The 20,254-nt window shown below is 40.6% G+C and overlaps 1 protein-coding gene across 1 annotated transcript; it reads right to left on the bottom strand.

Annotated features, from left to right (window-relative positions):
* Positions 1–2,966: 2,966 nt before the first annotated feature.
* Positions 2,967–19,133, bottom strand: LOC124269548 (cytochrome P450 3A41-like). Its single transcript, XM_046704581.1, has 12 exons — positions 19,096–19,133; positions 17,310–17,406; positions 16,112–16,228; positions 13,382–13,470; positions 13,016–13,161; positions 11,929–12,059; positions 10,649–10,772; positions 6,009–6,166; positions 5,610–5,698; positions 5,330–5,467; positions 4,850–5,011; positions 2,967–3,859 (listed from the first exon to the last, which is right to left on the bottom strand). The coding sequence occupies exons 2-11, from the start codon at positions 17,358–17,360 to the stop codon at positions 4,897–4,899; spliced, it is 1,158 nt and encodes a 385-aa protein (XP_046560537.1). The 5' UTR covers positions 17,361–17,406; positions 19,096–19,133; the 3' UTR covers positions 2,967–3,859; positions 4,850–4,896.
* Between the last annotated feature and the right edge of the window lie 1,121 nt (positions 19,134–20,254).

Here is a 20,254-nt window from a genome sequence, read left to right as displayed (position 1 = left end):
GTGTGATTTATTATATTATCGAAATTGCAAATTGAACATGTGCGACTTGCTTTCAATTCGGACAGGAGGTCTCGGGTATATAAACAGGATGGTTGCACACTAGAATCATTCCTGCTTTGCCTGAGATCCTCTCTGTTTGTATTTGAAGGCGTGGAGATCCCGGAGCTAATTCCCCGAAGTAATTCTAGGTTTAAGACAGTAACACAAACTTACTGTTTTACATGCATGATAATTCGAAATATCAACGCATAAAGTTGGTTTTGTTTCAGCATTGGCGGTAACTTAGGACTTAGTTTACTTTGTTACTATTGTGCAATACAAACGAAGTTTTAACATTACAAGCAATTGGTTGAAAATAAAGGTCACCTTCGTGCCGACATAATCCCCGCTGCGTCTTATTAAATATGAAATCTGACATATGTGGTAATCTCACACTGAGATAGGTAGATGCAATAAGCAATAAACCTTCCGCCCCTCTTTGTCTGGAGACTATGTCATTTCGCTAATTGTGTCGAAAGCAAAGGGCATCCCCATGGACATAAGATGTCCCTTTTACCTAACTTGTTAAATACCACATTCATGTCCGTCACTGCACTGTAGATAAAACGTTTTGCCGGCGCCTGTACTTTTTACACGTCGTATTATTAACACCCTTATAGTTAACGTTTATTAATATTTTATGAATTACATTTTCAACATGTATATACTATAAGTTGTATGCTTACTCTCGAGGGTAATACGGTCTGATGTATGCATCTTTGTAGTAGTGTCACCCGAGCCGGTAGGCGAGGGATGACACTGCTACAAAGAAGCGCACATCAGACCGTATTACCCGAGGGAGAAGCATACAACGTATTTATCTTACCGCCATGTTAAATGTACAAAATATCATTTTATTTTATGTTAAAGATCGCTACCGACTATATGACATGCAAACAAACTGGCGTCTGCCTCTCGACTGGATTTTTAACATCAGTGAAACATATTCTGACAAGCATAAAACTACTATAAAAATTGTTAATGATGTTTACGCTGAGTGTACAAACCACTCAATGTATAAAATAGCTTCAATATAGCAGTGAAAGTAGGTAAAATAAAACTGTACAAAGTGAACACAAAAACACCTGATCGAACGGTTTTCGAACTCCGGGCACTGCATGCGTCATATTATGACGTCATACGATTGTTAGCGCTTCAGCTTCTCGGCGGAGAGCTTGGCGGTTACCATGGTAGCGGGTAATATATCTTTCAGTTGTCACCCTCGGGAGGGTGACACGAAACTTGTTAAAGCGCCATTGACTAATGAAGAAGTATTTAAAGTATTTTACATGAAGGTAAGATAAATGCTTCTGTTCATACTGTATTTTGTCTTGTAAATAATATTGTTGCAACACTCACTCACTGAAGCTTCTCGCCAGTGTCTCATGAGCTAGATTATCGGTCACTTTGTACATAACATACTACCCATCAAAGTTTAGACTCACTTAAAGCACTTACTATATGTTATGTATATATATATATATATATATATATATATATATATATATATGGTTACATAGTAGATGAATGTCTCCGCTAACTTGGGAGAACAAACTGCAAACCTTATGCAGATGAATTGCACGAGGATCAATCTGCTGAAAAGCATGTGCAAATATCGTGCATGTGAACAGCTACGTTTTGGTATAAGTTATCTTAAGAATTCGCCAATTTTCACTGAGTTTCATCATGTATTGAACTCATGACAATAATCTTTTCAACTTTACGAATTTGTTTTACAATACATCAGTTCATGTGTAAAAAGTACCTTAAAACAGTACGGAATATTTTACAAAATCTAGTTTAGAACAGTTGACTGAAGTAAGTGGCTACATTTACACTAGTGCGTCTAAACATTTGATGGGTAGTATATATGTGGTATTATATATGTTGCCTTTACTGTGACACGTATGTATACCATAACAAATTGGACGTGGTCAGTAGGCGATTTGGATGCTGAACGTACGTCAGAACCAAACAAATATACGTAAACATTTATACACTGCAAATGTAATTACACATTAACCAGTGTTAGGTTGAACAGCATCAGTAAAAGCGCTATTGTGTGGAAGGATTTTCTGGTAGATCATTTGATAACATGATTAGTTGACAGAGGCAAGGAGAGGCAGAGTTCTTTTGTGCAGCGCCAGGCAATAAACACACGCCTACCTTTCAGAAAACTGTTTGCGTGGCTGATGCTACCGAAAGGGAAAGACACATGACGTCATCAAAGACTTTCATTGATCCATCCTCACAAGTTTGAACACATTTTCAGTATAACGCCCAAAGGATTCTGTTTCGGCAGATAATCGCGGCTGATCGTTTTCTGACGTTATCTATGTACATGCCTGACAGTTGAACACACATCACCACCACAAACAAGGACAAGAAGTGTGAGGGAAAACATCCCCAACCAGCATGGGTACAAATGGGTTTCCGAGATAGTGTCAGTCTCCATTATGTTAAAACCTGATTACTCCCTGATATCCTGTGTAGGAGGAAAACACGTTGGAAGCAAGTCATGCCATTAGAAAACACAAACAGGTATCTGGAAAGGCCAATGTGTAAGTTTTCAGCAACCTTATATTATAAGTCATCATTAGGGATGCAGTATATGATCCAGTATAAGCCCAAGTGATGCTTTGGTTCACATCTCTGGCACGGTGTCAGTGACAGTAACACTAACGTCTTCGCTGCATTGACGTCAAGCAGTTTGTTGGTGTACTGTATCACATAACCAACTGACATATATAAAGTTGAAAGAGAATATATACCCACTATACCAGATTACTTGTGTTACCTCTTTGGATAAATGTTGAGATACGTGATATTCTGACCCTTCTGGAGCTAAAGGTATTTTGCCGAAAGGTATTGAGTTATTCTGCGGCACTTTCTTGAACAGATTGAAAACACAACAATAAAACACAATGTACTAATATAACACAATAACGCCTTCTATTGTACAATTGTCAAAGAATATAGGATTGTCGTTCCAACAATATGCACATAATGACAAATGAGAATAGTTTGATGCAACGAAAAAACATACGAATCCAGTTCGAGACGTATTTGTATAGTTAAGAACAGTAGAAAAATGTATTTGTGTCGACAATCAACCTTGTGACAGTAACAGAGAGATAGAGAGAGAGAGAGTGGAGAGAGAGAGAGAGAGAGAGAGAGAGAGAGAGAGAGAGAGAGTGAGAGAGAGAAAGTGTGAGAGAGAGCGGGTGAGAGCGAACGTTTTAATATGGTTTTCCCGTCTGCGGTCGTGATCATGGCAGTTTTTAAGGGACTCACAAAACGATTGCGAAATAAAGAATAATAAAGATATTATTATAATGACATGTGAGGTAGTATGAGAATCTAGTTCTCGTTGGGGAAATACAAGAGGTTTGGCCATCGGTATGGCACATCTGCTCGTATTATAATATCTATTTGCAAAAGTTTTACTTTCCACCTACATAAAACATGGTGCATGCACGGTTACTTCGTAGGGCGTTTCCGCACCAATTAGCGGTATGGCTTGGTCCGTTATCACCACCCGAGCACGCGGGTTTGAATCTATACAAGATCAGCCAGGAGTTCAGATCACATCCGCAGCTCCTCTCTGCGACACTCACGGAATCAACTTGCAAGAAGAGTCTTCCATCCCTACACAATACCATATGTCACAATACTTCTACAATCACAACCCTATCCTTTGATATGTTAGCAATTTAGATGTAGACCCCAGTTGTGCTCTGTTCTATTCGCGTCGTTCAACACCGACAAAAATACGATTTTCAGGTCTGAGGAAGCGTCCGTTTTGTAGCTGTTCCGGAGCCTGAAAAACAGTTCAATCAGATATACACTTTTGAAACAAAACAGAATTCTACAAACTGACGTGGAGAACAATTACATATGGGTTAAATATTTATCGATGACCTTTTCTGTCATGTTTTAAAAACATTTCTTTATTGTTAACACGGACTGCCAGATTCTCAAATTCACCTGACCGACGGTGGGGTTAAAATTTAGACATGTATATGAAGATATTTTGTGGGCAGGTAAGTTTTGGTCAGGGCTGGCGAGTTTTACATCTAACCAGCTCTATGGTCTGGCTGAATGTTTTGGGAGTTTCACACTCCGGCGCAGTTATCCCTTACTATCAGACCACTGATGATATGCACATCATGTGATCGGGCTGTTCTCATGTTTAACAAACACGCATATTCTGAAACCAGAGGGGACGATTTCACATAAGCTTTTCAGTCCCTTTGGTCGATTGTTATGTGTAATGGGTCATAGATGCTACAAATTCGGGGCGGTGGGGTAGCCTAGTCGTTAAAGCATTCGTTCGTCACGTCGAAGACCCGGTTTCGATGCCCCACATGGGTACAGTGCTGGAAACCCATTTCTGGTGACCCCCACGTTGATATTGCTGGAATATTGCTAAAAGCGGCGTAAAATAAAACTCACTCACTCACTACTACAAATGCGCCAGTAAGGACTATGACGATATATCTAGGTACATGAGAGTGACGATATATATCGCTAGCTCTGCACGGGACTTCGAGGACAGATCGTGGAACCTTACGAATAATGTAAACAAAGTATGAATTCGTCAAGGAAAATCCTTTTTCGCATATCATAGCATTTTCTTATTGCAAGATAACCTTTATGATAAAAATCTAAAGAAAAACATGCAATTGGTTGAATGGAAAGTGTAAAATGGGGCGAATCTTGACCTGCATGGTTGCTTGGTCTACCAGAAGGTCCCCTTAGTAGGGACATATTTATGGATATACAATCAACTAATGGAAGAACAACTCACTATTGTCTCCGGAGTTACAACAAACTGGAAGTTCTGCACCAAAGCCACTATCGCCATCTTGGCCTCCAACAAAGCCAACCGCATTGCCACACAGTTCCGGGGCCGACGCCAAATGGTATCCACATATACTCGTGCAGTTCGTGTTTGTTCTCGGGGAGGAACCTGGAACAGCAAATCAATACAATCAGCAACTTCGTTATTGCTTATATAATATACGTCATATCCAGTGGTGAAATATGGTTATATATAGAAAAGATACTCAAAGTTTGCTGAGGATATAGTTTGATGATAGAAAAAATGATCAATAAAGATTGAAATAATCCGATGCGCAATGTTTGGATAAACCCTGCAGGCCTGTAGATATATTGGGTACCAGATCATTTCAATGATCTTTATTGATTGTTTTGTATCATCAAACTTTATCCTTAGCAAACTTTGATATACGGGTATGTGATATTAGTGTCCTGACAAATCGCATACCTGTCAGGGTCGAATTTTTCCGGTTCGGCCCAGAACTCGGGATCATGATGAATTGCGTAGACGGGGAGGATAATGGGCATGCCGCCGGGGATGTTGTAGCCGCTGATGGTGGTACTCCTGGCTGTAGCTCTGGTCGTCCTGGAAGAGATCAGGTCTCAATTAGTGACAATGGACTGCCATAGAATACATGGTTTCCTTGCAATGAATGATACAACGTCTGAAAAGGTACCCTGTGATTCATGTTTGTCTTCAGAGACCGGCATCCGGGATCTTTACTCACCTGGTTGCCGGGGGATACAGCCTCAGGGTTTCCATGAACACGTTCTCCACGTATTGCAGCTTCGTCACCTCGGCATACGTGGGCTTCCTCTGTACAGAAACATATATACAGTCTCAGTCCATGGTGATAGTATCAGGCCCGGAATCATGCCGACCAATATACTTCAAACAAGACTTCATTGCACATTGGGAAGGTGGGGTAGCCTTGTGGTTAAACCGTTTGCTCGTCACGCCGAAGGCCTGGGCTCGATTCCCCACATGGGTACAATGTGTGAAGCCCATTTCTGGTGTCACCCGCCGTGATATTGCTGGAACATTGCAAAAAGCTGCGTAAAACCATACTAACTCACTCACTCACTGCACATTTAGACACTCTGTTGGCTGTCACGGGTGTACTTACATTTCCTAACTGCTTGATTATCGACTGGTACAACCTCTCCTGGATCTCAGGGTGCGTGGCCAGGTTGTAAGCGGTGAAGGTCAGGGCTCTGGAGGTCGTCATGAAGGCGGCGAATAGGAAGATGTGGGAGTTGCAGAATATCTCGTAGTTTGTCAGACCTTAAACAGACCCAAGCAAGCGTCCACTGAGAATACAGACAACCAACCAAGTCTCCATTGGGAATACAGTCAACCAACCAAGTCTCCATTGAGAATACAGTCAACCAACCAAGTCTCCATTGAGAATACAGTCAACCAATCAAGCCTCCATTGAGAATACAGTCAACCAATCAAGCCTCCATTGAGAATACAGTCAACCAATCAAGCCTCCATTGAGAATACAGTCAACCAATCAAGCCTCCATTGAGAATACAGTCAACCAATCAAGCCTCCATTGAGAATACAGTCAACCAATCAAGCCTCCATTGAGAATACAGTCAACCAATCAAGCCTCCATTGAGAATACAGTCAACCAATCAAGCCTCCATTGAGAATACAGTCAACCAATCAAGCCTCCATTGAGAATACAGTCAACCAATCAAGCCTCCATTGAGAATACAGTCAACCAATCAAGTCTCCACTGAGAATACAGTCAACCAATCAAGCCTCCATTGAGAATACAGTCAACCAATCAAGTCTCCATTGAGAATACAGTCAACCAATCAAGCCTCCACTGAGAATACAGTCAACCAATCAAGCCTCCATTGAGAATACAGTCAACCAATCAAGCCTCAATGGAGAATACAGTCAACCAATCAAGCCTCCATTGAGAATACAGTCAACCAATCAAGCCTCCATTGAGAATACAGTCAACCAATCAAGCCTCCATTGAGAATACAGTCAACCAATCAAGCCTCCATTGAGAATACAGTCAACCAATCAAGCCTCCATTGAGAATACAGTCAACCAATCAAGCCTCCATTGAGAATACAGTCGACCAATCAAGTCTCCACTGAGTATACAGTCAACCAATCAAGCCTCCATTGAGAATACAGTCAACCAATCAAGCCTCCACTGAGAATACAGTCAACCAATCAAGCCTCCATTGAGAATACAGTCAACCAATCAAGCCTCCATTGAGAATACAGTCAACCAATCAAGCCTCCATTGAGAATACAGTCAACCAATCAAGCCTCCATTGAGAATACAGTCCACCAATCAAGTCTCCATTGAGAATACAGTCAACCAATCAAGCCTCCACTGAGAATACAGTCAACCAATCAAGCCTCCATTGAGAATACAGTCAACCAATCAAGCCTCAATGGAGAATACAGTCAACCAATCAAGCCTCCATTGAGAATACAGTCCACCAATCAAGTCTCCACTGAGTATACAGTCGACCAATCAAGTCTCCATTGAGAATACAGTCAACCAATCAAGCCTCCATTGAGAATACAGTCAACCAATCAAGTCTCCACTGAGAATACAGTCAAACATTCAAGCTTTCACTGGCAATACAGTCAACCAATCAAGCCTGATTTGATGCTTTTAAACATTGACAGAAGTAATCATAACAGCAATCTCAAAGTTTAAATTGCTTCGCGGATTACTATCAATCATCTCGTGCAGAATGTATGCTATGTTTTAATGGATAACAACTTATTATTATTCTTTATACGACGTTTCAGGGCCAATTCTTGCTTTCTTACACAACGCATGGTGGGAGAATGTACAAAGATAACAGTATGATCACGAGGATAAGATAAGAGTATATTATATGACAAGCCCAGAATGGGGTTGGGGTTTAATGTACAGAGATGATATTGTTATCTTCGTACTTTCTGCCACCTTGCGTTGTGTACACATGTGTTATCTATATGTATTCACCCTATGCACTGACTCTTTCATCTGGTGAAGGAGAAAGATTTAGCTCCGAAAGGCTTTATACTACCCATCAATGGTTTAGACTCACTTAAAACACTCACTATATGTTATTCATATAATATATATGGTTACATCGAAGATAAATTTATCTTAAACTTGGGGGTACCAACTACAAATCTTATGCAGACTGGTTGCAAGAGGATCATGCATCAACTTGCTGAAAAGCATGTGTAAATATCGTGCATGTGAACAGCTGCTTTTTGTTAAGAATTCGCCAATTTTCATTGAGTTTCACCAATTTTTGAACTCATGACAATCATCCTTTCAACGTTACAAATTTGTTTTACAATCCATCAGTTCAAGTGTAAAGAGCAGATTTAAAAAAGTATGGAATATTTTGTAAAATCTACCTTAGAGGAGGTGACTGAAATAAGTGGCTACATTTGCACTAGTGAGTCTAAACGTTTGATGGGTAGTATACATAGAATAAAAAGATGTTGTTATCCATAAAAAACGTGTCATGTATTCATGTTCGTCCAACTTCTACATGCCATACAACAGCATCATCTAGTGCGGGTATGCTACGAAACCAAATTGAAGTGAGATTTTTCTTGTTGTGACGATACAGCTCTGGAATCAGCCCCGACATTGGATACCACACGGAACAAACATTTTAATGATTCAGTGAAGGCTGGAGCTTCTAAATTCATAAAGCACTGTAATAAAAGCAACAATACTGAGTCAAAAAAGAAACTTCACATCTTTCTTCATGGCACTATAAAAGAACAAGAGATGGTAAGATGGTTAAATTGTTATTATTTCATTGCTGAGATCTGTGTGATGTACTCGATACACTGACAGTGCCATAATCAGTTCCATTAGGCTACACCGCCGTTCCAAAACATAGGTATACAGAATGTCAAGTCCCAAGAATAAAAATGCGAAATTTCTCAGTTCAATATCGTGTATGGCCGCCCCGCGCATTCACCACTGCCAAACACCGTCTCCTCATCGACTTCCTGATGCTTGTGAACACGCGGTTGGGGATTCTTGCAAGGCAGCGCCAAGTTCCTGCAAATTCTGAGGTTGGTTCCTAAGACCACGAAGCCTTCTCCCAAGTGCATCCCAAACGTGCTCTATTGGATTAAGGTCAGGGGACCTCGATGGCCAGTCCATGACGTTGATTCCAGCGTTTTGAAGGAAATTTCGTGTCAACATAGCGGTATGGGGCCGAGCATTATCATGCTGGAACTGTAGACCTGGGCCATGAGCCGCCATGAAAGGAACGAGTTCAGGGGTGAGCACCTGGTCGCGGTAAGCAGCAGCTGTGAGGTTTCCACGGATGACCAAAAGTCGGGAACGGTTGTTCCCACAGTTCCCATAGAAAGCACCCCACACCATGCAACTTCCGCCCCCGAATCTGTCGACTTCCTGTACACAACATTGGGCATACCGTTCACGACGTCGTCTCCAGACTCTATGCCTGCCGTCCGCGAATCTGAGGGTAAACCTGGATTCATCGCTAAAGACGACTCGATTCGAGTCTCTCTGGGTCCATCGGAGGTGACGTTGGGCCACAAGCAGACGTTGACGTTGATGAAACGGCGTCAATATTGGCCCACGATATGGACGTCGAGAATGCAGATTGGCAGCCCGCAACCGATTTCGAATGGTCTGTGAGGACAGTCGACCTCGAAACATCTCAGCCCTGGTTCGTTTAGCCGGCAGAAATCTGTCACGTAGGTGACGTAGGACGATTTGACGGTCTTCTGCTCGTGACGTCACACGTGGACGACCCAACCTTGGGCGATCAGAAGTGGTGCCAGTTTGTTGTAGACGACCTCACAAGTCAGACACATCCCATTGCTCTTGCGACGTCAATAACTGATCTTCCCGCTTGAAACATGCCAACGGCACGTTCACGTTGCACATTTGACAATCGTGGCATTTCAAGTACCGTTGGAACTGTGGTTTAAAAGTGTTTTTTCAATTCTTGAGGCCAACGCAAACACGTGCATATGAAGAAAACTTCGATACGAAGATCACGTGATCGACTGCTCGTGCAAAACCTGATTTGGCACTAACGTCATTTGCACGACGTATGGATGGTTTGAGTGGGTTTTGCTAACGTTTTTCTAGAGTCAAAAGATAGGGATCCCATTTCGGATACATAGATGTATCATCAGAGAGAAATTATTCATTATTTTTCAAATGACATTTTGTGAAGTTTCTTTTTTGACTCAGTATATAATACAGTCAACTGGACGGTCAGAGTTCGCTCAAGATGTGTTTATATAAGACTGGCAAAGAACACCTTATCTTACCATTCTCCGTATCCGTTCTCGCCTGTCGATAAAGCCAGACTACAGCCGTTTTGTTCTCTGATGCCATACTACATAACGTAAGCCTAGTTCAGTGCAGCCAGTTGTACAAATAGAAGCATTGATATTGGCTTGTGTGCTTTTCTTTTATCGCCCGGCGCCGCCATATAGCAAGAATATTGCTGAGTGCGGCGTAATACTTAACTCACTCACTCACTATTATCGCCCGGAATAACGCGAATATTGGCTATTATCGCCTCTCTCTTTGTCAAGGAATACACGCGAATATTGGCTTATGCACTGATAATAAATACCTCTCTTTTGTCGATCCTTTCTGTATTGGCCCGGAATGACACGTTTCAGGATAATAAATACCTCGCTCTTTGTCAAGCCTTTCAGGGTTGACACGGAATGACGCGAGTATTGGCTAACGAGTAATGAACTAATAAGTGAATACCTCGTTTCTTATAGTACTTGAAGTCAAGTGTTGTTTCAGTATCTTCATCGGAGTCGTCCTTCGAGTCTCTTTCTGCCCCCTCCTTGTTGGTGTCCAACATCGTCTGTAGAATGTCCCCGTACCGCTGTGGAGAGATGGTCTTCGTGGAGTCAGTTTGGTTGGCTATGTGTGGCTCATGGCGTACGTCAGTTGTATATACAACTGTATTACTTTATCTTGTAATTAACACATAATGCAGTTCCATTTAGTACGATGCCTTCAGGAACAAATACAGTTACAGTGCACCCTTGTAATAATGCCACCCTGGATATAATGCCATCGTGTGCCAGAACGGATTTACTGTCCTTATTATACCCTGGGTATAATGCCATGCTAGATATATTGCAATTTACCAATGGTTGTTGGAACGAAAGTCATTTGTCGGTGGTTATAATGCCAATTACACTGGCTGCTTGTGATAAACAAACCTTAATTGGATAATTGACATGACTCAGATTGATTGACTAAACTCATTAATATTTTAACCCATGTTCCCAGATGGGTTAACACATGTGACAATACACTTCCTGCCACCTACAACAAAAAGTCACCTGCAGCCCCTAGATGCTGGGATTATCCAGTCATCCAAAGCTCATTACAGGAGACATCAGCTCAGGAGACATCAGCTCAATCGCCTTGTTGATTGTCCTACCGATATAATGGCACATTTTCTCCTGGACAAACGGTGGCGTTATAACCAGTGTATACTGTATATCGTCGAGATCGTCGCGTGTCTAACTCTACATTTGAGGAGGTTAAAAGTAAATACAAACTATTTTGACAAACTTTGGCAAACATTTTGACAGGTCTGATACAAATTATTTTGACAAACAACTGCTTCCCAGCTTCTAAAATGTCACTCAAACACGTGGCAACTTCTAAAATGCCATTCAAACAAATTGTTTTCCTTGCGTTTCGCAAAACCGAAATATTCAAAAGGTTTTCGATTTAGAGTGGTTCGGGTAACAGAAGGTCGAGTGACAGGATTTCGAATTAGGGGGACTCGAGTAGACGTCCGGGGTATGGGATTTCAGGATTTTATAGTTGTACACCTACGAGTTGGAGTGAGTGAGTTTAGTTTTACGCCGCACTCAGCAATATTCCAGCTATATGGCGGCGGTCTGCAAATAATCGAGTCTGGACCTACGAGTTGGAGTTAGAGAGGGTAGTATTATGATAGTTCTTCTTGGAGTAGTTGGGAACATAGGGAGAAGGAGTTCGAGATGTTGGAGGTAACTCACCGGGTCGGGATTGTTCTTCCTGTCTTCGATCACCTGTTTCACCACGGAATGAAACTTGGGCCTGTTTTTGTCGGAATCAAAACTCTTGAAGTCAATCTTCTCAAAAATGCACTTGGTGAAGGGAAACAGCACTGGAATTCATTTCAAGAAGAGCATCAAGTTACTGAGATGGTTAACATTTATGAAAGGCAACTGTGAGCAGAGTCAGTGACCTGTGCCACTGTAATAGACACCACACATTCAGCCAACTCACATTGTTCAAATAACAAGTACAAATCAACAATTTGGCAAGAAAAAGTCAGACATTTTGGCTTGACGCCTCTCACTGGTCTTTTCAAGTGCGATGTTTCCAGCAACTGGTTCAAGGTCTTGTCACACAGAGTGACTGACGAGTCAATAAAGCCAATGCCTATTTATTTACTCTCTGACACATGTCACACACTTGAAAACAGTTAATGCAATCCCCCAGTGTTTATTGGACTACTCATACCCATGCAAGCTTAGAGCGTTTGATTTACCCCGCAATCACTACTTCCTGATTATCTGGCGTGCCAAGAGGATTAATTAGTGTACTGGATTATGGGTCCTTGAATGGACTGCTCATGTCCGTGCCGGTGTAGACAGTGTTATTTGTGTATTTGGCTGTACATAACGTCAGTATATTAAAACCTCCCTAGGATGCTCACAATGGAAAATATAGGAACGCGACAGGGACATGGTACGAGGGTTGATTAGAAAGCTGTAGCCTTACAGGGACCAGGTCGGAAGGTGAAATCTTTGGTCAGTATTTGATGTCACGGAAGTATATCCATAAAGAAACAGGATACCCTTGAACAACGTGAACAACAAATCAAATCTCCGACCTTTTGAAAAATTGGCAAACTTCAGGAACGTGCAATAATCAAGTACTTGTTGTCCGGATTGTTGTTTAGACTCGTTCTTGAAATTGTAAGTAAGGTCCATGCATAGTTAGAAATCGCTGCAAGAAACTTCCTGGATCATCTCCAAACAGCTAGGAACCATATATTAGGTACGTTCCCAGCCTGTGTACTAACGTTTTGAGATGAAGTCCTTTAAGTGTACTTACGTGTGAAGAGGTAGATGATAGGATAGGTCAGATTAAAGCCCTTCCGGCAATAGGTGGCGAAGACATTGTCGGGGTTGGACTGGCAGTCTAGGTCGATGCTGAATCCAGTGTTGGCGATGACGTCCATGGTGTAGTATCCCATTAAACTGCAGCAGCAAGTGAGTTAAGATGTCAAAGTGATCACACTGTGGCGGGTAGACATGTATCAAGTGTAACATGAAAATGTGTACTCATAATAATTTCGCAAAGGTTTTGCACTTTCATTAAATCTTTTAATTTAAAGAGGGTTGTAGTGAAGAGTCCCCAAACCAATACTGACTGGCAAGTAAACACTGTTATTGAGTTTCTGTCCCAATCGAGTCTTACAGTTTCATATCAACGCTTTTCTTCTCCTTTGCTTGTTTATCCATGTTTTTGACCATATGGTTGGAACATCTCTCAATCAGCGTCATCATCTGAAGACATCAAACACAGCTTGTTCAGTTACACATGACACACGACCAGGAAACACGCATGCTCTTCAAGAATATGTGTCACAAAACTTATGTTTTTACATATCTCGACTTCGGGATACGAATTAACTATGACATTACTGGTCGATTTGGTGTGCGCGTGTGTGTGCGTGCGAGTATGTGTGTGTGCGCGCGCGTACATTCGTGTATGTGTGAGTGTGCTTGTATATGGTGGACAAATAGGCCGTGTGAAGTTGTATCCCTTATAGATGGCAGGATCCGCTGATGATACCATACTCGCTTTCGTGGATTTAACCAAAGGGGAAACCATTTACAACAAACGTCAACCAGTTTAGTTTACATGCTTGCTTTCTCATGTGTATTGACCTGTTCGAGAATACCTGTACAATGTATATAGTTTACTGTTTTAGAAAATCTACATATTTAAATTGATCAGTTTGAAATACACGAATATAGTTTTGTTTAAAGAATATGATTTAAGCATTTATTTTCAAAGAAAGGAACCGGATTGGTAAATAAGCATAAGCTTATATGAATACCGCTCCGGATACAACTGAAGGAAGAGTAAACATGTCATGATGAATGTACAATGTGAATGATATATAAATGTTGCAAAAACGAGAAATAACGCCAATCATTGTTAAACAGTATATCTCATATGAAGAAATTATTTTGGATCAAATCTGCCTGTTAAATTTATAAACGAGTGCACTGAAATTAAAAGTTCTTTGTTTACTATCGAGGAACAGCTTTGGTTTCCAAACAAAATTGATTTTAGGTCAAATCCTTTAGCATAAAATCACATAATTTGACGAATATCGTTGTAAAGAGTACATGATAAGTAATAATGAGCAGAGTCTTCATAGTTGTGGCCACAAGAGCAAGATGATGTTGGGGATATAAATCTTTCATATTTGTGCGCAGTAAGGTCACTACATTCAAGTCGGAGACGAATATGTATGATTTGACAAAATCTGCTACAGAAATTTAAGTCAAAATGACTGTAGATATTAGAATCATTTAAAAGTACATATTTTAATCTCGATAGGCACGGTGATTCTCTATGTTCAGCTGGTAATGAATTCCATAATTTCACAGTATCTGAAAGAAAGGACCTGTATAATTTACAGATTTACAGTTTATAATCTGAAGATTTGAATCACCGCGCAGATTATAACCAACGATATCTGATACTCTAGGCGGAACAAGGTTACTAAGGTAACTTGGCGTAGTGTTATTAACCATTTTGTACAACATGGTCATTTTATGAAGGTACCTTCTACGACACAACGGGTGACAATTAGTTTCTTTGTATATTTTATGATGGCTGGTACCACGAACAGCACCACACACGGTTCTTAGAGCATTAGTTCAAAGAATATCAGACTGTATATATTTGTCTGTTTAAGAATACCTGTATATATTTAACCTGATTAAGAATACCTGTATACATTTACCTGATTAAGAATACCTCTATATATTTACCTGATTAAGAAAGCCTGTACATATTTACCTGACTGAGAATACCAGTATATATGTGTATGTTTAAGAAGACGTGTATATATACCTGATAAAGTAAATGTACCTGAAAATCAGGTATAATTTGTATGTTTAAGAATACCTGTATCCTGATTAAGAATATTTAGGAAATGTGTATATTTTGTATGTGATACCTGTATATATTTACCTGTAAAATGTACACATTTCCTAAATATTCTGTATATATTTGTATGTTTAGAAGAATATTTACACATTTCCTGATTTGAGGGCCTGATTTTTTTCTTACAGGAAATTTCCTGATATGAAGTTTTTGCTTAATTTGCAGTGAAAACAGGAGAATGGGCCAATATATGCTATTTAAAGCCAGTCACAGAACATACAAGTCAAAACGATCATGAGTGTGATATTAATTTGGATAGAAATGAGAATGACTTGTATCGAGTTGCTGTGAAATCTGGTATCCTGAAGGAACGCTAGAACCTTTTGTCCATGGTTGATGTACAAACTGACAAAGAAATTGGACTGTGTCAAGCTGTGCAACAAGAATCAATCTGTGGTGGTCAAGGATACACTAAGTGCAATTGTGCGTAAAGTGTTAAGCAGTGCTAAACCAACAAATGTAGATGTTACAAAGCAGGACTTAAGTGTAATAGCCGTTGTCAAGGATACACTAAGTGCAACTGTGCGCAAAGTGTTAAGCAGTGCAAAACCAACAAATGTAAATGTTACAAAGCAGGACTTTAGTGTAATAGCCGTTGTCATTCAAGCTTGAATTGCCACAATAAATGAGTTCGTGTAAATTGATGATTTTGATTGTCCTTTAAATCGAAGCTGTATTATTTAAGATAGCAAAAAAATCATATCAGGAAATATGTAAAAAATCAGGCCCTCCAATCAGGAAATGTGTAAATTTCCTGGAATATTTAGGAAATGTGTACGTTTACTGAGCGAATCAGGAAATGTACACATTTCCTAAATATTCCAGAAAATTTACACATTTCCTGATTTGACACATTTATTGTAACATATATATATATATATATATATATTTATCTGTTGGAGAATGCATCTGTATGTTACCTTTGTAACTATCCGTGTATATATTTACGGTTGACTTATTTACCTGTTTGAGTTTTGATGTACGGAATGTGGGACTGAGAACACATCGCATGAACTTCCAGTGCTCGTCGAAGATCTCCGCGATACAGTCCCTCACCAGCCTGGTCATCGGGCCGAACGTCTAGGAAACACCAACAAACTAGTACCGTTACAACATGATGAAGAGAATGTTTAAAACATGTACCATGTATTCCTGATAGGGCTGGGACGGGCAACCCAGATACCCGGGACAGGTGGGTAATGAGTTGGACCCGGGTACACGTCTCAATATCCGGACCCGTTATGATCATGTGACTAATAGATTAAACAATGTAATGTGATATTCTTTCATGATTAAAAGGTTGTATTGTCTTTGAAGATTTGGATAAGAATTACACTCACGTCTTTTGAATATTATACATGGTTAAGATATTGAAAAACCCGAAACTTTAGCCTTTGAGCTGAAGAATATATTGCCATTTCTTACACATTTGATGTCAGGAATTAACATAACAGGTATCCGGGTAGGATAGGGTAATAGGAGGGTGGGGTACCAGGGTAGAAAATGTGGACTCGTCACAGCCCTAATTCCTGATATGTAACGGTGTATTGTTATGCTCTCACTTTGCGGAAACATATAGTTAGATTAACAATAACAGGCACCCGGATCTAGGGTAGAACTTACTACTGGACCATCCCTCCACCCCTAAAGGGCAGACACCCTGATCTGGTAGAACTCACTACAGGGTCATACCTCCACCCCTAAAGGGCAGACACCATGATCTGGTAGAACTCACTACAGGGTCATACCTCCACCCTAAAGGGCAGACACCCTGATCTGGTAGAACTCACTACAGGGACATCCCTCCACTCCTAAAGGGCAGACACCCTGATCTGGTAGAACTCATACTCCACCCTCCCACCCCTAAAGGGCAGATCACTTACTACTGGATCTGGGCAGACACCCATGATCTGGCAGACACTACTGGGCAGACACCCTGATCTGGCATCACTACAGGGTCATCCACCCTTAAAGGGCAGACACCATGATCTGGCAGAACTCACTACAGGGTCATCTCTCGACAAAGGGCACCGATCTGGCAGATCTGGGGTCATATCCCTCCACCCCTAAAGAGCAGACACCCGAATCTGGTAGAACTCACTACCGGGTCATCCTCCACTGTTGGGCAAATCAAAAACCCATCATCCCGAAAATAACTCACCGATCTGTTGACAAAGTTGGAGAAGTCCTTCACACAAATCTGTTTAATCATGGCGGGGTCTGATATGACGAGGGATGGAATTCTGCCGTGGAACACGCTGAAACATTGACTTGAAAACGTTACCACGTGTTGTGTTGTTGGGCATCTATCCTGACTACAGAGCTACGCCCCTTAATATCCATATCATTTATCAATCAGGTGTTATGCGACATATGTCACCTTCAATATCGTGATTGAGTGAGTGAGTTGCTCGCCTCAGACACTTACCAGGAGACCAGGAGTGAGTGAGTGAGTTTACTTTTACGCCGCACTCAGCAATATTCCAGCTATATGGCGGCCGTCTGTAAATAATCGAGTCTGGACCAGACAATCCAGTGATCAACAGCATGAGCATCGATCTGCGCAATTGGGAACCGATGACATGTGTCAACCAAGCCAGCGAACCGATCCCGTTAGTCGCCTCTAACAACTAGCATGGGTTACTGAAGGTGCTTTCTAACCCGGACCTTCACGAGTCACTTACCAGGAACTATATTCGAGTTGATTATGGGATTCGATCCTGACGTATTAAAGAGTCGTTGTGGTTATGTGTAATGATGTTTCAGATAAGATAATACTTTATTACCCGTAGGGGAATTTTGTGTTCATCAGAGGTATATGACATATACAGAACAGAAAGATCGATACAAACAGACATACAAACATAAACAATGATATTTAAGACATCCAAAGCAATGGCACATGTCCCTAAAAGTTAAACGTAATAGGTCGTGATCATAACTACAAGCCTAACACAATATAGCAGAATATTTAAGATTGGTTTAGAAGAGATGAATGCGGTAAATTTAAACTTAGTTCTGAGACCGGTAGATATAACAATGTCCCTTATTATTCAAGATTCTGTCCTTTATATAATATGTTATAAATAATGTTCACAACACAGTGCCTAATTTTTATATAATGTTTTTTATATAATGTTGGGAAAATAAGAGATTCTGATGTTTTTATGTAAAACCAGGGATAATCTACAACGTTATATAGTCTCCCTGGTAAAACGCATGTAACTTCTTATCATATTTATGAATGTATTTTGGGCCAGTGGCCTATTACTGAATAAAATGTCTGTCTGTCTGTCTGTCTGTCTGTCTGAATTAACGGAAATTAAAGACCTTTTGGCTCTAACACCGGTGACACGATATCTACGACCAGAGGATAAAAGCTTGCAACAAGAAATTAAAGCATGAGATAAGTCATTAAAAATTCCTGAGGTAAAATTACAGTTAAAATATATAGAGTTACGAAAATCTCAAAATCACAAGAAGCTATTTCCCCTGCAACTTTCACAACTCTTTTCAGTTTGTTCTTGATCTGGAATGAGAAGGGTTCTTACAGCACTGTATTGAAAAAGTTGAAACAGATTGTATACATGATTTGTAGAACAGTTTCGCAATGGTAGAGCCTATTTGGAATGAACGGGTTTAGACGGGACTGTCATTTCTTGTAGATAGCATCATCGGTATTTTGTGGGAAGGAAAGTTTATTGTCAATAATTGTCCCCAGATACTTGTACTCTTCAAAAACTTCTACTTCTTGGTCCTAGATAGTTACAGATGTGATTGGTGATCGTTTCCTTCACAAATGAGCTCTTTAGTTTTCTTGACGTTAAGTTCGAGAAGACTGTCTTCACACCACGCTGTGAAGGCTGATGCATCTTCTTTGTAGGATTCCTCGTTGTGGAACAGGAAACTGCTTATTGCTGTACACTTCACACTGTCACAGTACTTACCCAACAACGCGACCATATTCCTTCACGAGCTGTTGATCACAACCAGCGAGTCCCTGGGGAAAAGAGTGAGTGAGTGAGTGAGTGAGTGAGTGAGTGAGTGAGTGAGTGAGTGAGTGAGTGAGTGAGTGAGTGAGTGAGTGAGTGAGTGAGTGAGTGAGAGTGAGTGAGTGAGTGAGTGAGTGAGTGAGTGAGTGAGTGAGTGAGTGAGTGGGGTTTTTCGTCGCTTAACTGTATTCGGCACTGCACTGACGGTTCTGTCAGGGAGCTAACATTACTGAGGGGCCCTTGATGACTGTATACCCAACTGCTGTTTTGTTGAATGGGAATAAAAGTATATGTAAATCAATACAAATATGATGACGTTGTTGAACATTTTAAGGAAATTCAAGTCAATTTGTTACTTTCATTTATCTTTTTAATCTTCTTGGAAGCTTTTAAAGATTAAAGGCACAATGTCAAACATTTTCGGCAATATTTTGGTCTATATAATATATATTGGGGCATATGCACTCACTTTAGCTTCCTACTGATGCAATAAAAGACGTATTACTCCTTACGACTTGCCTGAGATCGATAATTGAAACTTCGAGGCGAACAGCTTCCAAACAGAGAACACTTGCCATATATGGAATGTAAACAATTGCTCCGTACATCGAAACCTGTCGCACGCGGCGTTGTCAGTGTTTGCCGAACTGGTTTCAATCACAAGTTGTGTGTTGCATATTCGTAAAGAGCGCTACAAGGGACATGACTCTTTGGGACTAGCTTGAAATAATGTTCGGTCGGTAGAAGCGCGAGAGTCGATTTAATGCAACGTTGCATTAAGTCATACGAAGTTTTGTTTTTAAATTGTAATCTAAATACGTCATTTGTGGGGAATAAATTATATGGTAGCTTCTCTGAGTTATTATTAGAGAAATGCATTATTTATTTTTTAGAGAAGTGTGGTCTGATATAGTGCCTTTATAGTCTCTGTTTCATGTGTTAGGAGTGAATAGCGATCAGCAACCAGTGGCTGACATCATGAACACACGATCCGCGCCTTAAGGAAATTATACTCAGTGAGTCAGTCACAGTAGTCACTCCGGGATACCCTACCACCTTAAGCATACCTCGTATTACGAGTGAAATAAAGTTTATTATTAACTGTAGTGAACTT

The sequence above is a fragment of the Haliotis rubra genome, unplaced genomic scaffold, assembly GCF_003918875.1.
Source record: "Haliotis rubra isolate DU_JTF1 unplaced genomic scaffold, ASM391887v1 Scf1015, whole genome shotgun sequence".
NCBI lineage: Eukaryota > Metazoa > Mollusca > Gastropoda > Lepetellida > Haliotidae > Haliotis > Haliotis rubra.
The sequence above is the reverse complement of the archived record's forward strand: the minus strand, read 5'-3'. Positions and strand labels throughout refer to the sequence as shown.